Source organism: Lutra lutra, chromosome 9 (assembly GCF_902655055.1).
Source record: "Lutra lutra chromosome 9, mLutLut1.2, whole genome shotgun sequence".
NCBI classification, from domain to species: domain Eukaryota; kingdom Metazoa; phylum Chordata; class Mammalia; order Carnivora; family Mustelidae; genus Lutra; species Lutra lutra.
The window spans coordinates 94,020,393-94,039,043 of record NC_062286.1 but is presented as its reverse complement, the minus strand read 5'-3'; the positions used below and the strand labels follow the sequence as shown (position 1 = coordinate 94,039,043).

The window sequence follows — 18,651 nt, the reverse complement described above, 5'->3', positions numbered from 1 at the left end:
CTTAGGGGGGTCTTTATTAAGTGACGCTTTAGTCTCAGTCTTTGCCAGGGACTGGGAGGGGGGGGTGACCCTGCTGCCCCCAGGTTGTGTTTTTTTTTTTTTTTTCCAGAGAAAGGACAATGTCTTTATTATCAGACACATGTGGCCACTCCTGATCTCTCCCAGAGGTCAAGTTCAGCTTTCCCCAGCTGCTTCTGTATGTTGTTATCAGGACATTGAAGTATATGGCTGTGCCTGCAGATGATGATTCTCAGAGAGGGCAAGGAAATAATTTAGTGGCCAAGGCTGTTTGTTTACGAGGCCAAAAGAAAGGCTGGGTAGGGCGTCAGCAAGGAGCTAAGAATCATAGGGAAATGGGGTCAGCAGTGAGGTATCTCACACCAGAGGGCTAGGGATAGCCCAAGCCCCACCACCCAAGCCAGTAAGGGCACAGGGGCTGCTCCAGCTTGGAGAATAAGGTTCTCATTCTCAGTCACCGACTCTTCTTCAGAGTTCTCAGTCACCGAGAAGACCCCGATTTTCTGTGCATGATTCAGCAAGGAGCTGGAAGCTTGGGTCACACAGCCCTGAATATTCAAGTTGGAGTATACCCCACCTTCCCGGATCATAATGTAACCACTGTAACAATGAGTGGTGCCAATGGGGCACATAACATTTTCTGGGTTTTCTGGGCAGGATCCAAAGAGATTCACACAGACGGGACACTGCAAGTTTCCTGGGGCAGGAGCAGCCGGAAGAGGGAGAGACTGTAACAGGACGTTGGTATTGCTGGCCCTGTTGCACCTGTTGGAGGAGCAGAAATGGGCATAGGAGGCCACCAGCACTCCGGGGGGCCCCGAGTATACGGTGATGGTCGGGGCATCCTGCGTCTTCTCCTTGCTGCAGCCTTTGCTTCCAACTATGATTGATTTTTGTCCTACATCAACGAGCAGAAGGGTCTCCTGACACACCTCCCCAACTTTACAAAACTCGTAGTGATCTGTGTTCCACTTGCGGGGTATCTGAGACAGGTCTTGATCGCTGTACAGTGTGACCCCCCGTTCACAGGTCGGAAAATTGCTCTTTGATACTCTAGGGCTGCAGTCCTCACTCATTTCGATGGGCCCAATTTTCTGAGTCCCATTGAGCAGGTTGCAGCCTGGTTGGGCCGTGCATCCTTGGACTCTCAGAATGCTGAAGATATTCCCTCCCCTGAGCTGGATTGCCCCCTGGTAGCAGTGTGTGCTCCAGGCCGGGCACATCAGCTCTGTGGCAGACTCACAGTCTTCTGTAGACAAGCAGACTGGACACCTCAGGGAGCCTGGGCCTGGGGAGGTGAGGCAAGGGCTCTGGATTTGGATGGGGGCCTGCTCTCCACCACCCCCCGCCCCCTGCTTTGCTGATCCCAAGAAGCAACCTCCCCAGTCTCCCACAGATGTGCCCTCCTTGGCCCCTCCCTTGCAGGCACCACCTAAACAGGTTCCATGGCCAATGCAGAACAGATGCAGGGTTTGATCTCAGGATGCTGAGATCAGGACCTGAGCCAAAATCAAGAATCTGATTCTTCACTGACAGAACTGAAAGTAGTTTAAATGATAACCAAGCTGATTCATCTCACTTTATAAGAAGTAAAGGGTTGCCTGGTTGTCCTGGGCTCATCAACTATCCCAGTTCTTTTTATTCTTCTACTATGCCATCGTCAGTGTTCAGAATTCTCATCCAAACATAGTCAACTCCAGACAACCATACCCAAACATGCTAGTAGGGTTGGAGTGAGGGGAGAGGGAGGAGCGTCAGAAAAAGGAAAGGGATTTCCTGCTCCCTCTTTCTCCTTTAATTAAGGAGGATTTTTACCCCTAGAAATTCTGCAGCCAATCTTCATCTTACCTCTCATTGGCCAGAACTGAGTTATAAGATCCCTCCTAGCTGCCAAGGAGAGAAATTAATTTCTGGCTTCAGATAGGTGTTTTTCTCTTTAGATAGGACTTTACCTGAGTTTAGATGGGTATCTGGGTTTACAGAGATAAAGACACCTGTTTGTGATTGAGCAAACTGGAAGGGGTTTTGTCTTTCGGGAGATGAACCGGCACCAGCTGCCACAAACATATGTCACGATACCACCATACAGGTGGAAGCAGGCTCTGGCTTTGGAATCTGCTATTCTTCTGGGTGGGTCTTTGCTGTCTGCTCCTGCTGTGTCATCCACATTAAAAACTATTCAGGAGGGTATGGGAAGCTAGCTTCAGCAGCGTCTTCATTGTGCTTGGCTCCCCAGCCCAGTGCTTTTCTTCTCTGTCCATTCCCAGGGAATGACAGAACTCATCACCAGAGGATGGGCTCCCAAGCAAAAGCCTCTGTGTCCTGTTTGCCATTGAGGAAGCTGCCACGCTGTGTCCTATCCTCAAACCCAGCCTCAAGTGTCCTCTTTAACCACACCCCTACCCATGATTACCTTAGAGCCTATGTTTCCCCTTTCCTTTGGGCAGTGGTCCCTTCTGTAAATGAGACTTTCATTTCTTCTGGCCAAAGGCCTATTGCAAGATTGATAAGGGAACTAGTTAGTGGCTCTGTGCCATCTACAGAGTTGGAATTCCAGAGCCCGGAATTGGCTGTCACCACAGAGGTGAAGTCACTCCGTAGGAAGAAACCATGAGGCCACGAGACAAAGCCTTTGCAGTGGCAGGCTGGTGTGATAATTTGCCACTCCTGCTTGAGGCCTGAGGTCTGATGCTGTCACTGTAAGATTGAAAGTACAGTTCCTTTCTGACAATGTAGACATGCCTGTGGCATATCTAGACCCACAGAGCTAAGAGGAAACCAACAGAGGTGATTTTAGGGTATAGGCATTCTTCCAGTGCAAACTTAAATGTGTGGGGAACCTGATGAAATGTGGGAGAAGACTAACTTCTTCCCACCTTAGGACAACGAAACAAAATAACAAACAAACAACTTAGAAAACAGGTTAAAGAAAAAATTCACCAGAGTCTTCATACTGCCAAATAACCACTATTAAATATGAGCCCCTTCTGATCTTTTTCTTCTCTTCCAAGCCATTTGCTTTGTTTTGTTTTGTTTTTATTAACATATAATGTATTATTTGTTTTGGGGTAGAGGTCTGTGAATCATCACTCTTACACAATTCACAGCACTCACCATAGCACATACCCTCTCCAATGTCCATCATCCAGCCACCCCATTTGTTTTTTAAAGACATTGTATGCACATATCTTGTGTACGTATTTAGTACCCCTACTTTTTTATTCAACATCTGAACCAGATCATTTTTCCCCATTGTATAACAAGAAGGGTTTGGCATAAACTACAAGAGAGGTCATTTGCTTTTGAAGAGAGTGAGGTGACAATGTCCAAATCTCACCTCTTGGAGTTGAGGTCACTGACTTGGAACAATCATAGAAGAAGGTCATTCCTTCTACTTGAACACTCAGTTCCTCTATTTTGTCCTGGGGAGCAGCTGAGCTTTTCAATAACCTGAGATAGTATATCCAAAGCACACCTTGGAAAATCACCATCTGAGATTATTCATTTGCCCATTTTCCCTGTTTTTTTTTTTTTTAATCTTAAAGTTTTCCTTTATTTTGAATAATAAATATTAAATGGTTCATGGATAAAGTGATGGCAGCCAACACAAGATGCTCTCTGGCATCCCAGATAGGACAGGAAGCAAGTAGGACAGATCTTATAAATTGGTATTACCCACATTCAGGAGAAAAAAAATACTGTATGGAAGAGAAAACTTCTGAGCTACACTACCTCTGGAATGAAATTAAAATAAAAACTAGAAAGTCTTGGTTCACTCCATGGTCCGAAGGAAATTACTTCTGCCCAAGAGCGAAAGGTCTCTGGTTTTCCTTGTACAACAGTTATCATGTCAGAGCAGCTGAAGCTAAATGCCATCTCTACCTATATTAACATCAAGAAGTCTGAGCCATGGTCAGTTTTTATTGCAACCACCTACAGTTTTATATATATATATATATAATTTGCTGAGAACTGACCTCATGCTTGGGGATACTTAACCCTTCATCCACATTCCTCTGCATTTTATGAAGGAGGGAATTGGGCATCTGAGGTGAAGTAACTGACCACCAGCTTGTGGATGACTCAGCTCAAATATTTATGCCTCTTCTAGAAGAGTGACTACCACATCCCCCATTCTCTCCCCAACCTGCAAAGTGGGTCTTGAGAAAACAGCACAATAGCAATCATAACAATTTTGGATAAATGACAATGTGTTTAGTAATAGTCAGGGGGATTCTTTGCTGTATAAGCCAACTTACTTGGAGTGGATACTACTTCCAAGCCATCCATATTACAGTTGTTGTTCTGTGATAGGGAGGTTGGGAGACAGGGTGTAACATCCATCTGCTTAGTTGTGACTCTGAGGGATAGCAATTATGAATAGTTCATTCATTCATTCATTCAACAAGCTAAGCATCTCTTCTAAGACTGGCACAGTCTTTCAAAAACGTGAGAAGGTTAATGCCTCTGTGGCTCATAGTTTGCTCTAACGTATCAAGGGCAGGTGTTCCAGCCACCTGTTGCTGAAGAATATACTTCCTCAAAATTAAGCAGTTTAGCAAAATGACTCTATTCAGGTTGTTCACACATCTGTAATTTGTGCAGGGTACAGCGGGTCAGTTTGTTTCCATAGCACATCAGCGGGGACAGCTGCAAGGCTGGGAGATGGAATCACCTGCCAGCTTGTTCCTTACCTGTCTGGTAGCAGAGCGAGGCTGCGGCTGGGGTACACAACCTCTCTGAGGGGCTGCTTGGCTTCCTCACTGCATAGTGGCTGCTTCAAGAGTGAATATCCAAGTGCTCAGAAACAGGTTGTGCCACCTCTGATACTTTTGTCTGTTAAGTTCTGCAGCATTCCTTGCACATAGTCAAAGTCCTGCCCAGACCCACATTGAGTACTATGAGCATCACATAGTAAGCCATAAGCTTCATCTTTGGAAAATACAATCTGTCACAGAAACTCTGACAGTGCTCCTCAAAGCCCCGCTGCACAGAGTTGTGTCTGCTCATCAGCAGTGCTGTGGAGGTATGCCAGAGGGCTTGAGCCAGAGAAGAGCTAACCCGTGGTTGTAGAGTTCACCAGGGAGACAATGCTGGTGCTGTCTCTAACAGCAGTAACAGTTTGTTCTGTGTGCCATGTGCACAGGATCCTGGGGAGCAGGAAGGTCCCCTGGTCATTTACACAGTCCAGGTGGGAGACTGGTACCCAAACTCCAGAGGAAGGCCAGACCACTTATTCGTCCAAAGACATTTGCAGAGGCAAAGCCTCTCTACACATAGCCCTTAAATACAATGTTGTTTGTAATTCAGACTGATTCATGTTTATTTTTCTCTCCTCACCTAGCCAAGAGGAAAAGTGTAGTGCAACCATAAAGGCAGGATGCAGAGGTATTAATATTTTATCACGCACTATGATCATCGATAATCTATTATATAATCAATAAACCATGTGTCGTGCACTCATATGTGGTTGCTGGCTTGGTGACTGCCTTGATTATTCTCATGACAACCTTGAAGTAGTGTCCCTGCTATGTGGGTGTAGGGACTGAGACTGAGAAAGATTGGCCATGCATTACTGAGGCAGAGAGCACCAGGACTCCACTTCATTTCAGCTGGGAGTTAAACACGTAGTCTTTCCAATTAGCTAGGCTGAAGAGCATAAGGAACAACCCAAGAAAGAAAATGCCATGTCTCCCTTATCAGGAAAGACTCCCCTGTTGCTAATCTGGGTAGACCATCTGGCCAGTGCAGTGCTCTTCACTGAGAGTTTCAACATCTCTCTGTCTTTGCACTTCCCCAGCAAGGGACTCAACAAAGCTTCCCCAAGGGACGAACATTCGACGGTGTCTCCCACATCCACCCTGGTTCACCAGCTCTATGATAATCTTAGTCCAGGATGGTGGAGTGTCCCTGACCACATCTTCTCACCTAAGAGAGGAGCCACTGTTCTATCTACCTCTTCCCACTTAGCACAATGAAAACAGGGCCCGAGGTGTCACCCTGAAAATTTACAAGTGTTAAGAGCTTGAGGTTATTAGAAATTGCTCTCTGTGACAGCTTAGATATATATGCTAAGCAGCATTCATTCAGTAGGTAAGGACCAAATAGTTGAGAATTCCCCTCCGGATAGCAGAGGCACCTGAGTGTGAGTAAAGGATTAACCATAAGGATGTCTATGAGAAAGTAAGTTCTGAAATCCTTTGATGTTCCTGTTGTTGAAGCATCCTAGTCCTGGCCTGAGCCCCTCCCACCTAGCCATGGAGTTCAGTTCGGAGTTGGTACCTGTGAATCAGAACAGTGCCTTCCTAATCTCTTCTTTCCCTGTTGCCAGACCTGGGCTGGTCACAGAGCAACTTCTGTAAGGGCAGCTGACAGGTGCTCTCCACCATGGGCTCTGAGAGAGGGCTGCCATCTGACACTCACTGCAGAGAAAGCCTCAGTGACAGGTAAACATATAGCGGCTGCTTCCCCTTAATCAGGGCACACATCAAACTGCATCTGGGTGGCTGTCTCAGCTCCATGTGGGAAGACCGTGGCCCCTTTCCATCTGTTAAGAAGCTTAGCAATGACTGCTTCCTCTCTGCCCACATGCTGTGTGCCGTGTCATGTTAGTGAAGAGATAGTCTGTCCTGTCTGGGCACAGGGCATGGACAACAGCAAAGGGAAGCTCTCAGCTTCCAAACTGGCCCAGTCCTGCTGGAGAAGGGGTACTACTCAGGAGGAGCTGACTGGAGAGAAGAGAGAGCCAGAGTGTGACAAGGGGGTCACTAGAATGTGGCTTATTTTTCCACCACAGCAGCTGAGCAAGTGTGGGTGAGCAGTGACCTCTTTGAACCTCAGTTCCTTAATGACAAATGTGGTTTCAATAATAACTCCCTTAGGGGGCATCTGGAGGTGTGAATACGATCGTATGTGTGAGGGGTGCTTTGGGAAACTGGTTGTGATTATAAGTGTGATATAAATCTGGCATCACTAATGGCTGGTTTCAGCTTTATCATCCAGGCACATTTGGTAAACCCTCTTAAGTGCTGCGTGGTCAGTGAGCAGCCTCTTTCCTTCGAGGACCAGAGCTGTACTTGCTCAATATAAAGCGGTTTTCCTAGAGAGCCAGGCCTGGATATGACAGACCTTCCTGGAAAGTCCCATATGCTTCTTTCATTAAACACTGAAAGTTACAGCATGAGAGAGCACGTCCAGGGACCTGCCCCCCCAAGAGCCCCTCCCAGCCACAACCATACGGAACAGGATACCTGGATACTGTACTCATCTCTCACAAAGCTTATCGGTAACTTGGAAAGTTTGCATGGCCTCCTCCTGACTTTGTTTTCTAAGTGCTTTAAAGGGCCTCTCATGCACATAAGCCTCATTGTTACAGCAGCTTCCAACATTGTGGGGTCGAGTGTTACTCCCCTAGATCTTCCAACTCTCCATGCAGGATGCATTGCTCATTTGTCTTTGCAGCTCTGGGTGGAACACTGTGAGCGGTACATGTACCAGCTCTCTCTTGCTGTATGACAAATTGCCATGGGTTGAGGCACTAAAGCAGCACCCGTGTATTACAGCCCAGTTCTGTGGGTTGGAGCCTAGGAACAGTGTGCTGGGTGGGGCTCTCTACTCAGAGTCTCTCAGGGCTGAGGCCAAAGTGGCATCCAGGCCCCCTGAGTTCTCACCTGAGGCTATGGCTGGAAGAAACTGCTTCTAGGCTCATTCAGGTTGCTTGAGCTACAGGCCTGGGTCGTTTTTTAAGTGGTCCCAGGGCCATGCTCAGCTTCTAAAGGCCATGCTCGGGTGCTCACCATCTGGCCACTGAGTCCTCAGTGGAGAAACTCTCCTGCTTATTTTCTGACTCTAGGTGGGATTGCCAGGGATCCTGCAGTCATCAGATCAGGCCTGTTGAGTATCTCCCCATCTTAAGGTGGACAGCTGTGAAACCCTAATTACATCTGTGGGATTCCTTCTCATCACTCCCTAGAGTCATGTTTTGCTGAGTGGGACACAGGGATCACTTGGGAGCAGGATCTTTGGGACCATCCTAGAATTCTGCCTGCCAGTTCAACAAATATTTAAATAGTTTGTTGAACAAACCAGTTCAACAAATATTTATAACATGACCAAGCAGGATGAAGTCATATTTTCTCCCAAGTGAAACAAATTGTCATGTTGTGTCTTTGCCATAAACCAGGGTTTGCAAATGTGTTCTAACACAGGTCTGGCTCCACCAATACCAGCTGGCCCCTTTCAATGAAGGTCCTAGGCCCCAGGGTTTCTGATGTGGGTGTTTGAGGATGGAGTGTGGTCCAACTACCTTCTAAAGGTTCCTCCTCAGGAGATTCTGGTGGGTGATCCTTGGAGTACTTTTCTCCTCTAGGCCACATCTGAAAATGACCTGAATCAGCCATTATAACTAGGAAACTTGCCAGGTGGGCAATTAAAAAGCATTCACCAAGGAGGTCCCCCTGGGAGAAATCCAGGGACCGCACAGCAGAGCAACCTGGGCCCATGGCTTGCCATGGGTTTAGGATGCTGCCAAAGGAATAAAAAACAAAACAAAACACAAGTCCTGGGGTCCAGGATGAGAAATGTGGAAATTAAAAAGCCAACCAGAAGAGGAACTAACAACAACCAATTTTTACATCTCATTAACAAGCGCAGACAATGATTTGTAAAAAATGGCAGTACGATAGTGCACATCATGGCAATCCACGCGTCAGTTGAAGGAGGAAATCGGAGTCATCAGCTGGAACTGCATATATTCATTTAGCTAACATTGACTAAGCTAGGTTCTTGTGGTAGAGACAGACAGGTACACAAAGGCCATGGAGAGTCAGTAAACACTAGCAGTTGTGCAGACTGAGGACTAAGGCAGGGCATGGTCTTGCTGTAGCCAGAGAGAACCTGGAAAGCTGTACATGGAAGGCTGTACTTAAGGCCCAGTTTTCCATTTCTCCAGCTAGTTTTTTTTTTTTTTCTCCAGAAGTTTTCCACTTCTCCAGCCTAGACAAGAAACATACTTACTGGCAGCTAACATTTTGACCCCCAATGTGAAACCTGTGGCCCATATCTAGGAACTCCCATGGGGCAAAACCAGACCTAGCTATTTAACAGTGGCAGAAGTGGGGTTTCCTGTGGCTGAGTGAAGTAAGGTCACCACTAAGAATTCTGTCCACTCATAAGACTTGATAAAGACTCAAAGCAACCACAAGATTTACTGAAATAGTATTTTGTTCTCATTGCTGATAACCCCTGCTCTCTCCCTAGCCTCTCCTGAGCAGGTGGCCAAACTTCGTGTTCTTCATCTGGTGATAAGTAAAAAAGGGGAAGGATTTCCATTACTGAGCTGAAGCAGTAGTCACCAGGCACACAAAAGACAACCATCATTTCCTTTTGTTGCTGAGGTTAGTGGCTTGTGTGGAAGAGATCAGATCAGAGTGATGTTTGGAGCTGAAGAGATTACCATTGTTTGTGAGGCTCAGACTAGGCACTCAGTAACCAGGCCTGCTTCCAACACTGACAGAATGCGGTGAAGTCACAGTCACAGTGCAGTCACAGTGAAGTGAAGTCATAGAAGTGACTGATCACTTCTGTGTTGACTCTGACCCCATGGTCTCCACACTCCATGAAAAGTTCAGGGAAACCTTCAAAGTCAAGGGCAATAATCCTGCCAACATGCAATGGGTGAGGGAAACACTGTGGAGTCTACTTGTACCATCACCTCCTTAAAGAATGTGGGACTCACCCAAATGGCGAAGCCAAAGTTTCATCATCTCAACCCCTTCTGCAGATGCCCTTGCTTGTGATGGAGGTCCACAAATATGTGCACAACTCTCTCCAGACTCAGCAATGCTTCCTGCAACATGAACCCTTGCCCTCCCTTCCCCCAGGCAACTTCAGCAACATGGAGACACCCAATACTGGGGTTGACATCATCCTGCCACCCAAAACCGGATAACTGTGACAAGGTGGACATGAAGCTGCTCAAGCACCTTCTCAGCATCCACTGGCATGTCAGTGCCACACCTGAGCTGAAATGGGCACTCACTGCGCAGTCTTCCCTGCCTCTACACCCAGTAGGTCTGCCATTGAGCTGATTTGCTTATTTATAGAAATACGCTAAATACAATGACATTGACAAGTGAAGAGTCAGAGGGACCCCAACAGGCCATTTTGGCTTCAATAAGGACCAAGTTATCTTCTGAGACTTGAACAGTGACATCCATCCCTCCAACTTTGGTGCTGAGGCTAACATTTCTCTGGATGACCTTTCAGTCAGGTTCCTGTCCTGTTATGGTAACAAGTTTGGCTATAGCAACCACTGTGTGGCCCCATGGTCCTCATAGCCTCCAAGAAGTAAAGCCTCTGGACCATCAGCACCAACAACAGCATGAGAGGAAGGGGAGGCCCTCAGCTATCAGAGAGCCTTTGCCCCAACTCAACCACCCACCGTATCTCCCATTCTTTACTCTGTTCCCATCTCAAGCCCCTTGAAGCAAGGGTGGGACTTGGAAAGCCTTACCTTGCCATGCACACTCACATACCATTAACAACCTCTGACACAAACACCAGAGAAACACACGTGCACTAGTAAGGAGGAAGCCAAAACACTTGTTGAAAGTAAATATGAACTGCCCTTGGAGTCACACCAGATTGTCAAGTTATTTGTTCTCAGTTGCAATGAAAAAGAAAGAAATTCCAGTAGGGAAGTCAACAAAATTGTCTTAAAATGACTAAAGCCTAAGAAAGTTATTGCTGTTCAACCATGCGTTTTCCATGTGGATTTCCATAGACCGTGAATCTCAAAAGTGAATTTCTATTACATTTAATGATTATCTTTTTCATTCTTTATTTTACTCTATCTGGAAGGATTAAAAAGAAAGCATGTTAAATCATGCAATTAATCCCTTTTCCAATAGAACTGTATCCCTGTGATAGGATTGACCTTGTAGAAGTTCAACACAGACTTTGAGAAAATGAATATCCAATATAAGAGGGCAAACCTAGGTTTCTGGCAGGATTCCCACAGAACAAGGTGACCTTTGCCAAGCTGATGTGGAGGTGGGTTGTCCTTAGGCTGTCTCTTCTGCCATCCTGTGACACCCCTGTCCTTGTCTCAGCAGCCCCACGCTAGCATCTTATCTCCCTCATTCAACTTATTGCCTATAGCACCAACTCTTTCTCATTTCTTATCCCAAATCCATTAGTTCAGCTCCTTCTATTCAAGTCAAATGTTAGCTTCTGTACATCTCTTTCTCCCAGGGACTATGGCTCCCCTGGAAGTTGTGGCTTAGAGACCCCCTATATGGGACTGCATCCTCACACCCTTGCCCCACAGCTTCCTGGCCTGTGTCTCTGTTGTACCACTAACATAGCACATTACACCACCCCACCCCATAAGAAGTTTTTATTATAGTAAAATATACATAAACACAAAATTGAACATTCTACCTATTTTAAAGTGGACAGTTCAATGGTATTAAGTACATTCACATTTTTGTACAACTAACACCACCATCCAACTCCAGAACATTTTCAACATCTCAGATTGGGACTCTGTCCCCATTAAATGATGACTCCTGGTTCCCACTCCTCCTAGCCCCTGGAACCACCATTCTAATGTTCTGTCTCTATGCGTATGACTACCCTGGGTATCTCCTATAGGAAGAATCATACAGTATTTGTATCTTTGTGACAGGGTTATTTCACTCAGTGTAATGTCTTCAAGGTCCATCCATGTTATAATATGCATCAAAATTTACTTTTATGGCTGAACAATATTCCTTCAAATGCATCACCACAATTTGTTGATCCATTCTTCTATCAATAGACACTTGGATTCTGTCTTTTGGCTATTGTGAATAACGACGTTATCACTATGGACATACAAAAACTGATCAAGTTTCAGCTTTTATTTTTTTTTAAAGATTTTATTTATTTATTTGACAGAGAGAGATCACAAGTAGATGGAGAGGCAGGCAGAGAGAGAGAGAGGGAAGCAGGATCTCCGCTGAACAGAGAACCCGATGTGGGACTCGATCCCAGGGCCCTGAGATCATGACCTGAGCCGAAGGCAGCGGCTTAACCCACTGAGCCACCCAGGCGCCCAAGTTTCAGCTTTTAATTCTTTCAAGTATATATAACAGAAATGGAACTGCTACATCATATGGTAATTTTTTTAATTTTTGAGGAACTTCTGTACTGTTCCATAGCAGCTCTATTGTTTTAGATTCCCCACAACATTGTATAAGGCTTCCAATTTCAATTTCGTCACATCCTTGCCGAGACTTATTATTTTCTGGATTTGAGATTTGCTTTGTTTTAATAGCCATCCTGATGCGTGACAAGTGGTTTTAATTTGTATTTCCCTAATCATTAGTGCTATCAAAGACATATGCTTATTGGCCATTTATCTTTTTTGGAGAAATGTCTTGGTTTGCCCATTTTTAAATTGGGTTGTTTTGTTGTTGATTTGTAAGATCCATTATGTATTCCAAATATCAACCTCTTATCAGATCTATGATTTGAAAATATTCTCTCTCCTTCAGTTGGTTGGTTGCATTTTCATTATTTGATAATGTCATTGGATGAAGAAAGTATTTAATTTTGATGAGGCCTAGTTTATCCGTTTGTTCTTTTGTTGTCTGTGCTTTTGGTGTCATAGCTTCCATGCATTTTAGAACCTTGGATTCTAGTGCATTTCTATGCCTGCTAAAGGGATTTATAAAGCCCTGCCCCCACCTTCTGTGTTTGTAGCACACATACTTAGGCCTTTGGACTTTCTTAACCATCTAGTTAAGTTACAATTTTTAATATTTCTTTTTTATGAGTTTATTTATTTATTTGACAGACAGAAATCACAAGTAGGCAGAGAGGAGGGGGGAAACAGGCTTCCCACCGAGCAGAGAGGCCAACACGTGGCTCAATCCCCGAGCCCTGGGATCATGACCAGAGCCAAAGGCAGAAGCTTTAACCCACTGAGCCACCCAGGCGCTCCCAATTTTTAGCATTTCTTAGTCATGTAACTTTCTTATTATATGTCTTATTTGCCCTTCTAGCAGCGGCATGTCTCTGGGAAGTACAAGCAAATTTTCAAATTTCTCTGTGTCACTTCCTGGGAGGCATCCTAGATCTCAGTATGTTTTGTTGAACCGTTTCTAATTGGAAAAATTGATACTTTTATTTATCTTTATTGTACTTTGTGATGCTTTTAATGGGAATCAAATAGAAAAAAATATATTAGTTGAAGTTCCATGAGGCTCACATTCCTTATGGTAAAGTGGGGCAGTCCAGCTAAAAATGTCATCCTGGAGCTCCAGATGACATACCCAGGCCCGGTAGCTCTGCTGCAGCAAATGTGATGATATCTTTAAATAATGTGCTTGAAAGTTCCTTTAAAGAGCATTTTTTATAAGCATTAGAACACTGTGTAAGACAGAAGTGTCCATAAAGAAGGGGGGAGGTGGTAGGTAAAGCATATGGTAAGATCAGATAACACAATACGGTATAGTCTAAGAATAAAGTAAACAAGGCATAATAATGTGGTCAGGACATCTGGGTGGCTCAGTTGGTTAAGTGTCTGCCTTCGGCTCAGGTCATGATCCTGGAGTCCCCAGATCGAGTCCCACATTGGGCTCCCTGTTCAGCAGGTAGTCTGTGTCTCCCTCTGACCCTTCCCCTCTCATGCTCTCTCTCTCTCAAATAAATAAAATTAAAAAAAATAATGTGATCAAATTGTGATAATACAATGTTTTGAGAAAAAACAAAACTATGGGGTATGAATACAGTTTCATTAAAGGAGAAATACAAAGACAAAAAATTGTAAATGTGTTAAATGTGGCTCTATCTGGTCACTGGGGTGAATTTTATTTTTTTTTTGTAATTTTCCATATTTCTAGAGAAAATTTAAAAATATATACATTGATTTTTATAGCAAAAACATGGCTCATAAATGTTTAAGCACACAGCCCTCTCCTGCCCTTCTTCCTGTCCTCTCCCTCCCCTACCCTATAGGTTAGGACATTCATGTAGGACCTATGGGGTCTTGGTGGCCACTGTGTAAGGTAGAGAATGAAGACCCTTCATACAGCCCTACAGGCAGGTACTTTCAAGTTGGCAGAGACACATGCAATGCAAGGATCTTGCTTGATTTTTATCAACAAGTTATTTTTTAAATATTGATATAATTCCCATAAAATGTACGTGTGCAAGCATGTAACCACAGCTAGAAAATCTAGGTTGTGAGGATAACATACTAAATGTATTTCTTCTGGGGCCACAGTTGTTTTCTTATGGGTCTAGTGGAAAACATCCAATTTACATTTCTGCCAGTCATGAAAGAAATATGCCATCCAAGGTCTATAACTACTAGAGATGGAATAAATGCTTAAAGGTGTGGGGACTTAAGTCCGAAGATATGTTTCCTAGGCTCCATATCATCCTCACCCCTATCTGAGGTGATACTATGGGGAATCATGTCCACACTACACGTGGTGTGAGGAATCCCATTGACTTTGCGCTTATGCATAGACCAAGCACCGTACCGCTTCACCTCCTCCCACCCCATTATCCTCACCTCACGGAACGTGGGACCCTTGTCCTCCAAGCAAATACAAACAGTTCTGGCCTCTTGTTGCTTTTCCCAGGAACTGGTTTTTAATCTGGTGTTCACCCCATCCTGGGTTTTCGTTTCCATACCATGTATGTTTGTGCCCAATAATTTATATGATAGGAGCTCACCACAACTTACTTTTTTTCACCTCTCCTTCATATTACAATTAGGGCATTAATGGAACCTCAATTTTGAAGTATTTGAAATGATGTATGCATGTAAGTTATATTACCTATACTTCATTTAGGAAGAGAAGATGGGTGTTAGATCTTATAAAAATGACCTGAAGACAAGGGCTCCAGCTAGTTTTCCCTGCTTGGGTGTAAGTTCCTTTTAGTAGGCAAGATGTATGAAACCTTGCTTTGGCCTCAATTTCAACCCATGTTCTCTGGGTTAACTTTTACCAACAAAAAACTGAAATGTTGCTGTCTACCTATTTGGCGTCTGTCAGATGGTCCAGAAGACAGAAGACTGAGTGCTCTTCATCAACGTTGGTCTTACAACCACCAGTATGAAACAGGGTTAGGACAAGTTGGACGGCGCCATCAAGGAAACCTTAATTACCAAAAGGAGAGACATGACACAGGCTCTGTTCACCACCTTTCACTTGCTCACTATACTGTGCTTGGTGAGCAACTAAGCCACACTGTGCAGCTACCAAAGTTTTGTTTCTCTTCTTGCACAGGTCTCCTGCCCTCCACCCGTTCCCTGCAAGTGTTCCCCGAGGTGTTGGAAATCACTGGAATCTTTGGAATCATACCACGGATGAGGAAATGAAGTGGCAAAGCGGTTAAGTGGCTTGTCCAGATTCACACAGCCTTGGATCTGAACATGACCTTCTACTACCTCCAGTATAAGGGTGTTGTCACATTGCCCATTTATGAAATTCTGGTTTTCTCACTGTATTTGTGCAACAATAAAATCTTTGAGTTGAAAGGGCCTGAGGATGCTCAGCCCCTCAGCACAGGGACCACCTCTGTGGCTTGCTCAGAATCCAATGTGCTGGTGCAACCCTTCCCTTGGGAGGTGCTGACACTGCTGTCACCAGCTCTTCTAACTCTGCTGGAGGCAGAGCAGGTCCAGCATCCAAGCCCAGCACACATGAGGACACTGCTTCCTTGCTCTTTTTACCATGTCTCTTTTGTGGACTCAACACCACAGGTCGTGTCCCTGCTCCCCAGAGCACATGTTTATGCATCCTTTCCACGTGGCACTAGGAGGGTCTGATTTATCTGTGTCCCTGTCTACATAGAGCAGGCAGGGTTATCCCCTTAAATTTGTTCTTTTCAATTTAGAGCCAACTTTTGGCTTTTCAAGTCCACTTTGAATCCTGCAGGTTGGTAGAGAAAATCAGCAATGCATTTCTATCCTTCTATTCCCAGATTTTGTGTTTGTGACTAAATATGCAAAGTTTGTCTCATGCCAGTTGCTTGTGAAGATGGTAGACTGGACAGACCAAGGACTGAGTCAAAGATCTCTTTCCTAACACTGTGGCAATTATCCACGGCCACCCACATTCTCACAAACACTCATACACACCTCCAACGCTTCACCCTTAGCAATGTCTCCCCACACACTCTGTGTGCCCCTCCTGAAGACATTCACTCCTTGATTCTTTCTGCCACCTCTGCTCTGTCTGCTGCTCCAGATCCTCTGCCAGCCTCACTCCAGATTTGTCTTGAAAAGAGTCCAACATATAACCCACTTTCCAAGGGCAGATCTAGGTGGAAATAATTGCTTTTATATAGGACATGGCTCTGTTTGCACCCAGGAGATGCCCTCGTTTTAAATAGAGGCCACTGTCTGACACTCCACTGCACTGGTGTTCCGGCCCCATCCCTGCACTGACCCCACTGTCATCGAGGACACAGTAACCTCCGTGAGATTCAGCTCAGAGCTGCTTATGTCCGGGGAGCATCTCTCACGCTGCACTCTGGGGTGTGACTAAACAGTGTATTGGTGCCCCATGGAGTTGGGGCAAGACTGGAATTGGCAGGCTGCATCTTACTTCGTCCAAAAGTCTCCTTTCTACTTAGATTAATCAACACTTCTTGCATGCAGAAACCCTCTGTCCTTTTGGTTGTGACAACAGTTGACCCCTGCCTCCCCCACATCCCTGTGGTCACTCACCCTCCACCTCTTTTGTGGATCTCTCCTTCATTGTCCCTCCATTGATGAGCCTGTATGTTCTAGCTCTTGGTCCCAGGCCCGTCCAGTCCCCCTTCGTTCTTAAACAAGGTGATGTTATCAAGCGATATGGGTGTCGATGCATTGAGATGCTGATGACGACTCCTATACCTCCCAAATCCCAGTCTCCAGTTCCGAACACCACCACAAACTGAGGAATCACTCCTGATTTCTCTCCTTCCATCATGCCCTGGTCTCACCATAAGCATGCTTCATGGCTCTGCCTGCACATATCTGTCGGACAGGTCCAGTCTCCCTACTACTTCCACTGCCCTGTGTTGCTCAATTTCCCCATCATCCCACTCTGGGCCTTTATAGTAGCCTCATGGCTACTTTCCCAATACCCTCCCCTGATCCCTCCCATCCATCCTCTGAGCAGCAACTTGTGTGACTGTGTTGGAGAAGTCAGATCAGGACACGGTCCTGTTGATAACCCTCCCTAACCCCGCATCTCTGCGGAGGCTCTTACTGAACTTGCCGTAACATCCAGGCTTCTTACAATGTCCTCTGAGGCTCTCATGGACCTCCCTCCTCCTGGTCTAGTGCAGTCTAGCTGCAATGACCTGTTCTCCTGCTCTTTAAATAATCCAGGCTCACACCTGATTTAGGGTTTGTGCATGTGTCCTTCCTGCTCCTGCTTGTTCTCCCCAGATGATGACATGGCTATTGCTCTTTTTTGTTTTCTTAACTTTTGAAAAATTAACATATTATGTATTATTTGCCTCAGAAATACAGGTCTGTGAATCATCAGGCTTGCACATTTCACAGCACTCACCATAGCACATACCCTCCCCAAAGTTCATCACCCAGCCACCCTATCCCTACCTCCCCATCCCCCAGCAACTCTCAGTTTGTTTCACGAGATGAAGAGTCTCTTATGGTTTGTCTCCCTCCTGATCCCATCTTGTTTCATCTTTTCCTTCCCTACCCCCCACAACCCCCTGCCCTGACTCTCAAATTCCTCATATCAGAGAGATCATATGATAATTGTCTTTCTCTGATTGACTTATTTAGCTCAGCATAATACCCCCTAGTTCCATCCACATTGTCACAAGTGGCAAGATTTAATTTCTTTTGATGGCTGCATAGTATTCCACTATATGTATGTATTTATGTATGTATGTGTGTATCTATCTATCTATCTATCTATCTATCTATCTATATAAAACATCTTCTTTATCCATTCACCTGTTGATGGACATCTAGGCTCTTTCCATAGTTTGGCTATTGTGGACATTGCTGCTATAAGCATTGCCCCTTTGGATCACTACATTTGTATCTTTAGGGTAAATACTCAGTAGTGTGAGTTATGGATTGTAGAGTAGCTCTATTTTCAACTTTTTAAAAAATATTTTATTTATTTATTTGACAGACAGAGATCACGAGTAGGCAGAGAGGCAGGCGGGGGGTGGGGGAGGCAGGATCCCTGCAGGGAGCCCAATGTGGGGATTGATCCCATGACCCTGGGATCATGACCTGAGCTGAAGGCAGAGGCTTTAACCCACTGAGCCACCCAGGTGCCCCTATTTTCAACTTTTTGAGGAACCTCCATGCTGTTTTCCAGAGTGGTTGCACCAGCTTGCATTCCCACCAACAATGTAGGAGGGTTCCCCTTTCTCCACATCCTTGCCAGCATCTGTCATTTCCTGACTTGTTAATTTTAGCCATTCTGACTGGTGTGAGGTGGTATCTCATTGTGGTTTTGATTTGTATTTCCCTGATGCCGAGTGATGTGGAGGACTTTTTCTTGTGTCTTTGGCCATCTGGATGTATTCTTTGCAGAAATGTCTGTTCATGTCTTCTGCCCATTTCTTGATCGGATTATTTGTTCTTTGGGTGTTGAG

General features: G+C 45.1%; 1 protein-coding gene across 1 annotated transcript; it reads right to left on the bottom strand.

Moving 5' to 3' along the window:
• Positions 1-283: 283 nt before the first annotated feature.
• On the bottom strand, positions 284-16,991 carry LOC125109851 (CD177 antigen-like). Its single transcript, XM_047746958.1, has 2 exons — positions 16,751-16,991; positions 284-1,450 (listed from the first exon to the last, which is right to left on the bottom strand). The coding sequence occupies exons 1-2, from the start codon at positions 16,989-16,991 to the stop codon at positions 360-362; spliced, it is 1,332 nt and encodes a 443-aa protein (XP_047602914.1). The 3' UTR covers positions 284-359.
• Positions 16,992-18,651: the final 1,660 nt, after the last annotated feature.

Excerpts from the sequence above, each read along its gene's own strand:
- LOC125109851 (XM_047746958.1), bottom strand. The coding sequence starts at position 16,991 with ATGGAAGGAGAGAAATCAGGAGTGATTCCTCAGTTTGTGGTGGTGTTC. Across the intron at positions 1,451-16,750 it reads ATCCACAAAAGAGGTGGAGG|GTGGTGCCTGCAAGGGAGGG; the intron begins GTGAGTGACCAC and ends GAACCTGTTTAG.